Consider the following 14,414-nt stretch of genomic DNA (forward strand, 5'->3'; position numbering starts at 1 on the left):
CTCTCTCTGCCTTTTTGTAGCTTTATAGTTTGATCTGTTTCCTCTGGACCATTCTTAGTCCCGAAGATCTGTGCTGAGGGTATGAGAGTGCATGTATGTGTGTGATGGAGGGAAGGGCTAGGGAACGGAGAGAAAATACCTATCTTTAGAATCAGTAAATGGTCAAGATCTTTGAGCCTTTTATCCTCTTGCCTGTGCTTCACAAGAGGTGCTACGAGAAAAAGAGATAAATATAAGTGGATGGGAGGGGCTGGGAAGGTGGCTCAGTGGTAGAGCGCTTGCCTTGCATGCATGAGGCCCTGGGTTCCATTCCTCAGCACCACATAAGCAGAAAAAAAACCGGAAGTGGCGCTATGGCTTGAGTGGTAAGGCTCTAGCCTTGAGCTGAAGAGCTGAGGGACAGCGCCCAGGCCCAGAGTTCAGCCTCCACAACTGACAAAAAAAAAAGAGTGCATAGGGAAACACAAAAACAAAAAAAAAAGTCTTTGATTTTTCATTATATCCTGGCAAAAGATCAAGACTAATGTTTCCAGTTCTAAGCCCCAAGTAGAGTCACACAATCCATTTCTGCCTTCACATCGCCACTAGGTTATCACCCAACCTGGTGATGACAACCAGAACCCAAAGCCTGAGAGGCCAAGTAATTAACCCTGAGGTACACAGCAAGCTAGCTGAGCAAAGTGAAAATAGAAACCAGTTCCCAGGCTCTGGATGAGGATGCCAGTGTGTGAAGGAGGAAGGAGCCCAGGGAGGTGGAGACAAGAATCTGTTGCCTTCTGTGTGCTCCCCACTGTCAGCCTGTACCCACAGTTGGAGGTAAGAATTAGGTACCCTCAGCACCATGGACCTTGTTTAAAGACCCCATGTCAGGAGCTGATGTGATTTGTAGCATCAGGCATTCTGTCCCCAAATCCCATATCCCAGCTCATCTCTTGAGGAACAATCTGCCCAGACCCTTGCTTGCTGGCCTGAGTCCACTTGCTTCCTCTCTCTGGGCTTTGGTAAAATGAAAGGATTGTTCTTGTCATTATCAAATTGAGGCCCACGGAGCCATTGGAGAGAGGAGTCATAGGGAACATGCATATAAAAACAAGGTGGGTCCCAAGCTCCTGTGGAAGTTTTCCTTTGATGAAAAGGTTCAATAGTTTTTGTTTTTTTTTTTTTGGGTCTGGTCGTGGGGCCTGAACTCTGGACCTGGGCGCTGTCCCTCAGCTCTTCAGCTCAAGGCTAGCGCTCTACCACTTGAGCCACAGCGCCACTTCCAGCTTTTTTTTTTGCTTATGTGGCGCTGAGGAATCGAACCCAGGGCCTCAGGCATGCAAGGCAAGCGCTCTACCACTGAGCCACCTTCCCAGCCCGGTTCGATGGTTTTTTAAAAAAAATATATTAAAAATATATAAACATATAATGTGATATTGGAAGACTAGATCTCACAACTAAATGTCCACCCAGTCCAACCAGTCCAACATATATATTCAGCTTTCTTTCCAAGGAGCAGTCAGTGCATACCTCCTTATCTGTTTTAGCTCTGAGTGTCTCCCTTGAAGGATATGTAAGACTGTCATTCTGAGGGACCTAGGAAAAAGAAGGATTGTGGGCCTGGCCACCCTTTGTTCAATCTCCACAGCCCTCACCTCTTGGCCCCAAGCCTAGGCATAAACAGAATGCAGTGAAATGTCTGTCCTAGAGGCTCATTGCTGGCCATCCACCACCCTTGTTTTATAGACGAGATTCCAAGGGTCAAGCAAGTTGCCCCAAGTGAGCTAGAGACCCAGTGAGCACAAGATCCAGGCTTCTATAGGCCATATTGGGTGCAATGACTAGGACAGTTGGTTGGGCCCAAAGATAAAGGCCTTGCATGTACATTCATAAAGCTGGCTTCTTTTACTATTGTATTGATACAAGCTCTTCCTGCCTTATGTGGGGGCAGAGAGGTCTTTCTCTGCCTGGGTCCTGCCTGTCTGCAGGGCCAGCCTGCATCCTTCAGTTATTCTGACTCCAAACCAGACCGCCTCACCATACAGCTCAATGTCATAACAACCCAAATCTTGGCCCCTTTCTCCTTAGTTTTCCAGCTCCAGAGATCTCAGGAAGCTACAATCTAAGCTTGTCTCTCTTTTCTTGCAATGATTACAGTCTTCCCTCTTGCAAGCTTCCATGTCTCACTCAACGTTGAATCATTCTGATTTGGTTTACCAGCTGTCTTCCAGTTTACCTTCACTATATACAAGGACTTCACCCAGGCTTTCACCCTTAGTCTGTTTCTTCCCAAGTAAACTCTTGTGTAAAGCATGATTACAACAATTAATAAGTCCTTTTGCATTTAACTGCATAAGCTGATTCCCAAGGGCAGCTCAATGGAGAATGGCCTAGGAGAACCAGAGGAGCTTTCCACTCCATTCTTTCCAGAATCTTCTCCAAGTCCACTGTTCTCTCTGACTTTGATCTTCATCCCTCATACTACCCTTTCCTTGGCTAAAATTTTCTAAATAACAGTAGTTACAGCAGAACAAAATTTGAGTATACTATTAGAACAGAAACCATAAATTCAAATGTCACAGGGTCAAACAGATGATATAAATGCATAAAAATAAGGGTGTGTATAAAACAATAATGAATGACAAGGAGTATTTCACAGCAAGAGTGAAATAATTCATTCTCTATCCAAATGAATGAATCACTTACCCAACTGTTGACTGTGGTCAATGTGGAAACACTGATCCAATATGGCCCCATCTAATTTGTGATCCTAAAGATGTAGTTTTCTTTATGTTATTTGTATGTTTCTCTGAGTTGTTTAAAATACAAATACTAATTTAGAAGTTAAATTAGACAGTCCAAACAAAATAGGTCACAGCCTACATTAAGTGACCCCATCAAATAACCTATGCTGTATAATTTTGGCATGAAGCATGATGCTGGCTGTTTGTTTATGCCATATATTCTTTTTTTTTCCAGTCTGGGTCTGGGCGCTGTCCCTCAGCTCTTCAGCTCAAGGCTAATGCTCTACCACTTGAGCCACAGCATCACTTCTGGCTTTTTTCGCTTATGTCGTGCTGAGGAATTGAACCCAGGGCCTCATGTATGCAAGGCAAGCACTCAACCACTGAGCCACCTTCCCAGCCCCCTCAGATATTCTTTATAAAGTCAAAATCATTTCTAGAGATATAATTTGAAATTTCTCTGTAACTGATTAAAAATTAAAAAGGAACCAAGGTGGCCAGAATATCAACAGGAGTAACCAGTCAAAAATGAGTAAAGAAGTAGGTTGAAGTGCTCTAACCAGCCACACATCTTAAACCCCTCTCCACCAATTGCCCTTCCAGAAAACTTGGCTTTTATGGATGTACTTCTGCATAGTTTACCATAATACCTACATTTTGAATACATTAGGAGAAAAACTCATTAGGTTAAGTTCTGACTCATAGAACCAGAAAGATAATGACTACTAAAAAGTAATTCCAACCACAGGGAGCATTCTTAAATCTACTTATATTCATTGCCATCAGCAAAGCAAAACCAATCTACTGGCACCATATTGACAGTGTGATGGACAGAATTTCTGAAGTGTTTCTAATTAAGAAAGACTACAAAAGGAAATTAATTATAGAATTCATACATTATTAATTTAATATTAAATTCTCTTTGTATGGATGCATTGGGATTACTATTGTTCTTACTTGGGTTATTCCAAAAATTGTTTATAAGACTATGTTCAGTTTATCCAAGATCTTTCCAAAATTTTAGAGAAATAACCCTCTCATTCAGAAAAACTGTAATTTGTGATCATGTTGGCAAAAATGTTGAATGACTGACATAATGAACACATGTGAGACTTAGACACCAGAGAAAACTGAATCTTAAATATTCACTCTAACCTTTACTGATCATAGCATTAATCTTAATGCTCAATACTATCTGTTGCCTTAACCCTGACATTGATTAAAAACTGTAAACCAAATCATAAATATCACTGTGCCAATTATGCTTCTCATCTTTATCAGTGCAAGGCTTAGTCCTTTCTGCAGTTCCAAAAGAAAACAGGAAGTGAGCAAGAGTAGAGGGGAAACAAGACTGTGTCAGGAAAAGGAGCAACAGACACTCGCAGGTCAGGATGAAACACTGATGATGGTGCAGACTGGCCCTCGTCCCGCACCAAATCCCAGCATCACTCCTACTGCAATTGGAAATTAGTTTTGCGTCTTCCATCTCTTCAATCTTCCTGGTACTATCAGAAAATGTAACTGAGACAATAAATGTGCAAATTCCTTACACATTCTTGACACATACACTTAATAAATTGCATATTTTCTAAAACCCTTGAAACTGGCAGGTCACAATGCCAGCATTCAACCAGTCCACGGTGATAGAATTCATTCTATTGGGATTCACCTTCAACGCCAGGACCAATCCTCTGCTCTTCACCTTCTTTTTAGTCTTCTATCTGCTGATTCTTGTGAGCAATAGCCTCCTTATCACACTCATCCATCAGGACTCCCGCCTCCATACACCCATGTACTTTTTCATTAGTGTCCTCTCCATGCTGGACGTGTGCTATACCACCACTACTGTCCCCCAGATGCTTGTGCATATTCTCAGCAAGAAGAGGACCATCACTTTTGCTAGATGTGTTGCCCAGATGTACATCTTCCTCCTCTTTGGAGTTACAGAGTCCTGGCTTTTCTCCATCATGTCTGTGGACAGGTATATGGCCATCTGCCACCCTCTCCGATACAAGGTCATCATGAGTCGTAGGACGTGTCTCCTCATGGTAGGTATCTGTGCAGCCTATGGTGTGGTGGGTGGCCTATGCTATACCTTCTTTGCCATGCGCTTGCCCTATTGTGGTCCTGATGAAATTGACCACTACTTTTGTGAGGTTCCTGCTGTTCTGAAGTTAGCCTGTGCAGACACATCCCTCAATGACTTGGTGGACTTCATCACAGGTTTCAATGTCATTGTGGTCCCACTCTCCCTGGTTGTTATTGTCTATGTCAACATCTTTGCCACCATCATGAAGATCCGCTCAGCACAGGGGCGGATCAAGGCCTTCTCCACCTGTGCCTCCCACATCACTGTGGTCACCATGTTTGCCATCCCATGCATCATCATGTACATGAGCCCTGGCTCTGGCCCCTTATCAAACAGTGGCAAAAAAATGGCCCTTTTTTACAACATTGCCACAGCCTTCCTCAACCCTGTCATCTATAGTCTAAGGAACAAGGATGTGAAAAGGGCTTTCCTCAAACTCATGGGAAGGAGCAGGACTCCAGAGTGAGGCTTTAGAACTAAAGATGGAGGAGCAAAGCAAGGTTTGTAATCACCAACTTATCACCAATTTATAGATAAATATAAACTGATCCCCTTACCCAGGTGGAGATAGTACTCCAACACCTGCATTATGTGTGGTGATGTTATTTCATTATAAGGGTAGGGTACAAAGGTTCAGAGCCTGGACTTTAGTGCCAGACAGACTAAGATGAGAAACTTGGTTTTTTTTTTTTACCAATTACATGTATATTTGAAGTCTTTAACTGTAACCAGCAATTCTTCCTCTCTGGCAATTTATAACGATTAAATGATATATGAAAATTGCATAGTACAGGGCATGGCTTTCAAGAAATGTTAAGTTTTAATTTGTACATTCACTAGTGAACAATGAACCCTCATGCATGATCGGGCTGTGCAAGTGATAAGAGCCCCAGAGAAGAAGGAAGAAGAGGAAAAAACGGAAGACACAGACTTAAAACTGAAGAGTGGAAAGCCTTAGGGTGCAAAGAAGACGAAAAAGAAGCAAACATTTGTATCTGTGTCTGTTAGAATGCCCGATGTTGTTTAAATTCTCTTGGGGGAAGGGCTATTTTGTAAGCATTTTTTTCTGTACTTTAAAAACATTTTCTACCTCTTTTGATTTTTCTATCTCTCTTGTTTTCTTTTTTTTTGGGGGGGTCCGGTCATGGGGCTTGAACTCTGGGCTTGGGCGCTGTCCCTCAGCTCTTCAGCTCAAGGCTAGCGCTCTACCACTTGAGCCACAGCGCCACTTCCGGCTTTTTTCTTTTTGCTTATGTGGTGCTAAGGAATCGAACCCAGGGCCTTGAGCATGCAAAGTAAGTGCTCTACCACTGAGCCACCTTCCCAGCCCCCTCTCTTGTTTTCATAAAGCTCAAATTGAGAAATTACAGCCTTGGTGATATCAAGATTAAAGGAATGAGTGGCATTAGAAAAGGAAGGCCAGGGATAGTGTAAGCCCCAGATGCAAAATTTAGGGAGTCTGGAGAAAAAAAACTAAATGGGAGCTTTGAATCTACTGTCTCTTGATTGGGAGGAACTTTCTCCCCCAGACCCACTTATTCCTTATAGAATCTTTTATTTATTTATTTAAGCAGTCGTGGGGCTTGAACTTTGGGCCTGGGCACTGTCCCTGAGCTCTTCAGTTCAAGGCTAGTGCTCTACCACTTGAGCCACAGCGCCACTTCCAGTTTTCTGGTAGTTTATTGGAGATAAGAGTCTCATGGACTTTCCTGTTCCAGCTGGTTTTCAACCACAATCCTCAGATCTCAGCCTCTTGAGTAGCTAGGATTACAGGCATGAGCCACCATTGCCCAGCTTAGAAAATTTGACATAAGGCCTGTTTCTCTCATAAGAAGACAGAATCTATCTATGCCAAAGGTGCAGATTCTCAAAGGTATTACCTTACCCACCTACCTAGAAGCCAGAGTGTTACATAAATAATCAGAGAATATTAAAGGACTGTGACCAAAAAAAGCCTACAATTACAACAAACTTTTATGGTTAGGATCATTAACCTAGAAAAGGGCTTTTACTAATGAGTAAGAAAAATATAAACGCTTCAGAAAATTGGCAGTAGATAGGTTCTTTAAATATGAAATCTCAAATTATAAATATATAGGAAAAGCCTACTGCCATAGGCATCAATATTAAATATCAATGAATAAAAGGCATGATTTCAGGATCGAATACTTTATTCTACTGGCTTAGCAGCAAAGGAATACAACATATAAAAGAATCAATGAACTCCAAGATAGGTCCACAGAAATCATCCACTGAAAGACTGAGACGAAAAAAGTGTGGAAAAAGAGGATACAGCTTTCAAGAGATATAGGATAGTGTCAAATGATCTGACATAGTCAGACAAGTAAAAAACAGCATGCAAAAATATTGTTCTTTCACCAGGTACCGGTGGCTCACGCCTGTAATCCTAGCTATTCAGGAGGCTGAGATCTGAGGATCTCAGTTCAAAGCTAACTCGGGCAGGCAAGTCTTAAATCTGATATGAAACTCTTAAATCCAATAAACCAACAGACAACCGGAAGTGGCACTGTGGCTCAAGTGGTAGAGTGTTTGCCTTGAGCTGAACAGCTGAGGGACAGCGCTCAGGCCCAGAGTTCAAGCCCTATGACCACCACCAACAACAACAAAAAATTGTTCTCTCCCAGGATAAATGGAAAATTCACCAAGATTCAATATATCAATGGATAATAATGCAATCTTAAGACAATGGAGCTCATGCAAATTAAGTTCTCTGGCTATATATAGAAACTTTAAATCAATAACAGGAAGATAATAGGAAACTCCTTCAAGTGAGTAGAAATTAAATATTGTATTTTAAATAAGCCATGGTAGATTGGTGTTGCTCAGTGGTAGTGTACTTGCTTAGCATGCACAAGGCCCCAGGCTCAATTCTCAGCACTACAAATAAAACAACAATAATAATAATTCATAGATCAGAGAGAAAGTTTCAAAAGAAAAGATATTTAGCTGAAAGTACTATATATAAAATCTGTAATTTATAGCTGAAGAAAACCTCTTTGGTAAGGAAGGTTGGTAGTAATAACTGCACATATTAGACTAAAAGGAATTTCTTAAATGAATAATACAAGTTTCCTATCAACAATATGAAAAAGAGAGCCGGGAACTAGAGCTCACACCTGTAATCCTAGCTACTCAGGAGGCTGAGGTCTGAAGATCATGGCTCAGGGCCAGCCACAGCAGGAAAGGCTATGAGACTCTTCTCTCCAATTACCACCAGGAAACTGGAAGCAGAGCTGTGGCTTACATGGCAGAGCACTATCTTTGAGCAAAAAAAAAAGTTCAGGGACAGTTTTCAGGCCCTAAGTTCAAGCCTCCAAATGACCAAAAAACAAACAAAAGTAAAAGAGAGGAATATTTTGGTTATTTTAGGATTGTTGTTTCCACTTCTGTGAAGAATAATATTGAAATTTTGGTGATGATTGCATTGAATTTATACATCACTTCCAGCCATCTTAATATCTATTCTGCCACTCCATGAACAGGAGGTCTTTCTACCTTCTAATGTCTTCTATAGTTTCTTTCTTCAGTGCTTTATCATTTTCATTGCATAAGCCCTTAACAATCTTTGAAGTTTATACCTATGTATTTTAATATTTTTGAGGCCATGAATGGGATTGTTTTCCTCACTTTTTTGTACATTTTTATTGTAAAAATGCTTTACAGAGGGGTTACAGTTACATGAGCAAGGTAATGAGTACATTTCCTATTGAGCATTTGTCGCCTCCTCCTTTGTTTTCCCCCTACCATCCCTTCCCTCCCACCTCCATAATTACCCACCCACACTTCTTTTTGTTGTTGTTGTTGGTGGACATGGGACTTGAACTCTGGGCCTAAGCTCTGTCTCTTAACTCTTCAGCTCAAGGCTAGAGCTCTACCACTTGAGCCACAGAGCCACTTCCAGTTTTCTGGTGGTTTATTGGAGATAAGAGTCTCATGGACTTTCCTGCCTGGGCTGGCTTTGAACCATGATCCTCAGATCTCAGTCTCCTGAGTAGCTAGGATTCCAGGCGTGATCCACAGGCGCTATGCTTCCTGATGTCTTTTTCAGAGTTTGATATTGATGTTCATGTATAGAAAAGCTATAGACTTTTCATCTATTTATTTTATGTCCTCCTATTTGCTGAAAGTGTATGTATAGCAGATCTAAGAATCTTCTAGTGAAATTTCCAGAGTCTTTCATCTATAAAGAAGAATGAAATTATGTCATTTGTTGAAAAATGGGTAGAAATGGAGATCATCGTTAAGCAAATAAGCCAGTTCCACAAAGAGAAAAATCACATATTTTCTTTCATTTGTGGAAGCTAAGAGGGAGAAAAAAATCTCATGAAAATGAAGAGATACTCATGTGAAGATAATAGGGGAAAAGAAGAGGAGGAGGTAGATGAGAGCATAAAGGAATAATAGAAAGAGAGCGAATAAACATGATTAAAGTATATTTTAGACATACGTGGGAATCTCATAATGAAGCCCCTTATAGGCTGATAACAGTTCTCTGCCAAGTATTGTAAGCTGGTGACAAAGAAATGAATTAGTATGAGACCTGCCTTGGTGGAGTCCATCATCTGAGTTCTTCATGTTTAAGAGGGGACCCATTGCCAGAGCCTTCTTAAACATAATCTCACTTGTTCTATCCCATAACAATGTCATATGGGTTGACTGGATGTTAGCAAAAACATTCATAAAGAAGTCACACAGATGAGACTAGCAAAGAAGCTCACGTAATAATGTCCCTGCTGAGCAAGTGTGAAGCCTTGTGAAGGCTCAGTTCAAATCTCAGTATTGCTTCTCCCCCACTCATAAGTCATATAGGCAGTGTCCTTAGTTTAGTTGTTGGTACTCATGGTCTTGAAACTTCATTATGATCCTTGGCTCCTGCCTATCACTTTGAGGAAAGCCCTTTTGACATCTTTGTTTCGGAGGCTGTAGATGATAGGGTTCAGGAACGCAGAGATGACATTGTAGAACAGAGCTAGCTTCTTGTCCTCTTCTGGGGAGGACTCAGAGCCCGGTCTCATATACATAACCATACAAGGGATAGAGAACATGGTGACTACAGTGATGTGGGAAGCGCAGGTGGAGAAGGCCTTGAGCCGCCCTTGGGTTGAGCGGATTCTCAAAATGGCAGCAAAGATATTGATGTAGACAATGATAATGAGGGAGAGTGGGACCAGAAGAAGAATGAAGCCTAGGATGAAATCCAATTTGTCATTGAGAGAGGTATCTGCACAAGCCAACTTCAAGACAGCAGGTACTTCACAGAAAAAGTGGTTGATCTCATTGGGGCCACAATAAGGAAGAATCATAGCAGAGACTGTATATATTAGGGCACAACTGATGCCCCAGAATCCACAGAAGGCCACCAGTGAGCCACAAAGCAAAGGGCTCATGATGACTTTATACCTGAGAGGATGGCAAATGGCCACATACCTGTCATAAGCCATGATTGCAAAAAGCCAAGACTCAGTGATTCCCAACATCAGGAAGATGTACATTTGGGCTACACATCCAATATAGGAGATGGTCTTCCTCTTGCAGACCAGGTGAACTAGCATCTGGGGCACTGTGGTGGTGACATAACCCATGTCCAGAATGGATAAGACACTGAGGAAAAAGTACATGGGTGTGTGGAGGCGGGAGTCCATACGTATCAAAGTGATAATGAGCCCATTGCCTAGAAGGGTGATGAGGTAGAGGAAGAGAAAGACATTGAATAGAATAACATTTATCTTCTCATCACTAGAGAATCCTAGAAGAATGAACTCAGTAAGAGAGCTGTGGTTTCGCCAAAGGAAATCCTGCATCCTTCTCCTGTAGAAAAACAGTAGAGAAAAACAACAAAAAAACACTTCAGGAGGTGAAATATTCAGATTCTAAACCCCGCTGCTACTTATATAATATACACAATAAGACAAACAAATGTAACAAAGGAAGTACATAGGATATCCACAAAACTGAAGAACAAAGTTTAAAGGAATTTCCATTTAATATGAAATGGCATGCTAACATTGTACTATATAATCCTAGTTTTTTCCCTGAAATGCCCACATTTCAAAATGTAGATTTTTGTAAAAAAAAAAAAAAAGGAGAAGGAAAAGAAGGTTCAAAATTAATGTCTTAAAATTAATAATCCATGTAGCTTATGATTTCAAAGAGGACAAGAGTTGAATACTAAATAGTATATAATTTTTTATGCATTTCATACAGATAGGGAAGTTTTGCTCCACTTTGGGACTTCTTCCCAAATTGGCTTCAATTGAACTATTTGAAAAGCTGAAAAGCCTGAAACTTGAGAGACAGTTATTAGGCATCTAATTGAAGTCCAAAATAACACAGACCTCATTGGAAATAAGTTATACTCCATGAAGGGCCAAAGTCGATGCGTGGATGAGAAGTGAGAGATATGAGTGATAGGGACCAAGGGCAACACAACAACTAAAAAATAATGGCCAACAGTTTTCCCAAATGTAGGAAAGATTTCAACTTACAGAATAGATATGCTGCCCAACAAGCACTTAGAATAATAAACACAACCAGGCACTGGGGGCTCACACCTGTAACCCTAGCTATTCAGCAGGCTTAAGATCTAAGGATTGTGGTTCAAAACCAGCTCAAGCAGAAAAGTCCATGAGACCCTCATCTCCAATTAACTGCCAGAAAACTGGAAGTGGAGCTGTGGTTAAAGTGGTAGAGTGCTAGTCTTGAGCAAAAGAGCTCAGGGACAATGCCCAGGCCCAGAATTCAAGCCTCATGACAAAAAAATAAGAATAATAACAATAAGAATAATAACAAACACAAAGAGGACCCCCTGAAGAACCAATCTACTATTTTCTTTATATAACACACACACACACACACACACACACACACACACACACACACATATATATATATAGGTGTTATTGTAGAGGTTATATAAGTCAGGTAATGAATACATTTCTTTTTGGACAATGTTACCCCTTACCTTGCTCTCTCTCAATTTTTCCCTTCCATCCCCACCCACAAGTTGTATAGTTCATTTTCAACATAATGTCTAGTGACTGTACTTGTTCACCTTTGTCTCACCTTTTCTGCAACCCCCCCCACCTTATCCTCCCAAAGACAAACTAATGAACATGACAATAGGAAAAGACAGCAAAATAGCAGCAAAAAACCTCTTGTTTCCATTTCTTGGAGTTCATTTTGTAAAATATCTTTTATATTTATATCAATCTACAATTTTCTTTTTTTATTGTGAAAACACCGTACAGAGGGGTTAAAATACATGAACAAAGTAATGAGTACATTTCTTATCCATCTACAATTTTCAAACTGGTCTAAGAAAAAAAATAATTACCTTCAAATGAGAGTCAATGAGACAGGCTCAGGTCTCTCAAAAGAAAAACAGAAGACAGTTGAATTACTTGTGCTAAAAGGAGACAGACAGACAGAGACAGAGAAACAGAGGCAGAGTGCAAGAGACAGAGAGGAGTCAAGAATGTATTTTACAGCATATAATACCTGGTAACAATAGTAGATAACTATTACTGATTTATGTACACTTATATGCTGTATGTGTATGTTTCTATGTGAGTCTGTGTGCAGAATATGTGACAAAAATAACCCAAAGAATGGGAGGGAAATGAACTAAAACTTAAAGATTTTTGCACTGTTTGGGAAGAAATAATGTAAATAAGCCTATAATAAACCCAAGGTGCATAGTAGTCTCTGAGTGAGGTGTTAACATATTTTTTCTCTAAAGAACCATAGTAGTCTTTGCAATCCATTTATAACCAAGGTTCCATATTCTTACAGTCATGTACCACGTAACGGCACTTTGGTCACCACCCCATCTAATTCAGATCTCAGCTATACTGCTGTTCCGTGGCTCATTCTAAAAGCCCTCTGAAATCTATTTTAGTCCATAAACTGCCAACTGAAATTTTCCTGAGGATCTTCCATCTGTGCCCATCACCTGAGCTCTCTTCACCAGGTCTTTTATAATATGAACTCTTTTACATCTTCAGATCTCTGCCTAATTAACACTTCATCAGAAAACCCTTTCCCACCATCCTTTCTGAAATATAGCCATTCTTCACTGCCTGTTTTTCCTTATACTTCTCATTGTTGTCAGAAAAGAACTTATCTGCTTATCTAGGTATTGTGTGTTGCCCCTAGATTATTAACGTGGGTGTCTTGTTTCATTCACTCCTCCATCTCCATAGGGTGAAACTCAGTAAATATTATTAAATTATGGAAGCAAAGCAGGGCAGTCTCCATCCTAAAAGCTTGTGAGAAAGATAAGGAAAGTTACTGGCATCTGTTCTCTAGTTAAATACATTTGGAATGTAGAATCTACTACTTTATGATCCATATCCTAGAGGGTGTGTGGATAAGCTGTGGACAAGATATATTTGGTTGATGAAAGCATAAACTTAGATAACTGGTGAAAATTTTCTCTACAAAAATTTAATGTATGAATAATACTGAGGTCTGAAGGGGTTTGTTAAGGAGCTAGATAAGACTTGCTCTTCAAAACCTCTAGATTTGGAATTGGGTATAAATTTGACTAGGGTGACAATCTTTAGCTTGATTATGGAAATTTTTCTGGCACTCAAGGTTGATCATAGACATAAAAACCTATACTGAGAGGCAAGGAACTCCATTTCTGCTAGGAAGGCTGAATCTAGCTAACCATGTGTGCATGTTTGAACATCCCCCCCCATTTTCATATGTTGAAATCTTAATCCCCAATAGGGTGGTTTTAAAAGGTGGATCTTTGGAAAGCAATTAGGGTTAGATGAGATCTTAAGGACAAGACCATCTTAATGGGATTAATGCCCTTATGAAAGAAGAGATCCAGGACATGTAGAGATATAACCAGGAAGATGTCCTCACCAGAACCTGACTGTTCTGGCATGCTGATCTCAGACTTCCCAGCTTCCAGTACCATGATAAACTTTAGTTGCTTAAGGCACTCTGACTATGGCACTTTTGTAATAGGTGACCAAACTACAAAGACACTCTGTCAAGGACGCTTTCACACTGATCTGGATTTAGAAAGAGATGGGACAGGAGACCTGTTAAAGCCCAGTCCAACCAGAAGAGTTATGTCATCTGGTCCTGATCACCATGTCTGGATCACAAGGACAACCTCTCATTGTGACCCTCATCTCCAGGCCCACCTCTACACTCAACTCAATAGCATTCTCTAGGAACAGTCTTGATTTTTAAAAAAAAGACTTTTTCCACTATGACCTATGCCTGCAGACTGTGGGGGAGAGCATGTGGTACTTATAAAAGTAACAGAGGGAATGGGAAGGGAAAGGACTAGATGGACAGGCTCCAAAACAGATCCATATCTACCATTCCTGGTAATTCTAATGCAGAGCACCACCGGATAGCAAGTATCCTAGAGAGGCATCTGTCCCCTGTTCAGTAAGAGACCTCAACGAAACTCAGCTCTAAGGTCATCTCTGAAATCTTTATTTCCTTATATCCTAAACACTGTCCAATCAGCACACCTCACCCCCCACCTGCCATTTGCTTGTTATGACCAGCCCAAGGCTTTCAGCTTCCCTAAACAGCCACCGCTGCCGCCGCCG

General features: G+C 40.7%; 2 protein-coding genes across 2 annotated transcripts; one reads left to right on the plus strand and one right to left on the minus strand.

Moving 5' to 3' along the window:
* The first annotated feature begins 4,339 nt into the window (after positions 1–4,339).
* On the plus strand, positions 4,340–5,278 carry LOC105986115 (olfactory receptor 2G3-like). The gene has a single exon (XM_013016875.1). It carries the CDS (start codon positions 4,340–4,342, stop codon positions 5,276–5,278), a length of 939 nt encoding a protein of 312 aa, XP_012872329.1.
* Positions 5,279–9,689: 4,411 nt separating this feature from the next.
* On the minus strand, positions 9,690–10,634 carry LOC105986101 (olfactory receptor 2A12-like). Its single transcript, XM_013016859.1, has one exon. The coding sequence runs from the start codon at positions 10,632–10,634 to the stop codon at positions 9,690–9,692; it is 945 nt and encodes a 314-aa protein (XP_012872313.1).
* Between the last annotated feature and the right edge of the window lie 3,780 nt (positions 10,635–14,414).

Source organism: Dipodomys ordii, unplaced genomic scaffold, assembly GCF_000151885.1.
Source record: "Dipodomys ordii isolate 6190 unplaced genomic scaffold, Dord_2.0 Scaffold33, whole genome shotgun sequence".
NCBI lineage: Eukaryota > Metazoa > Chordata > Mammalia > Rodentia > Heteromyidae > Dipodomys > Dipodomys ordii.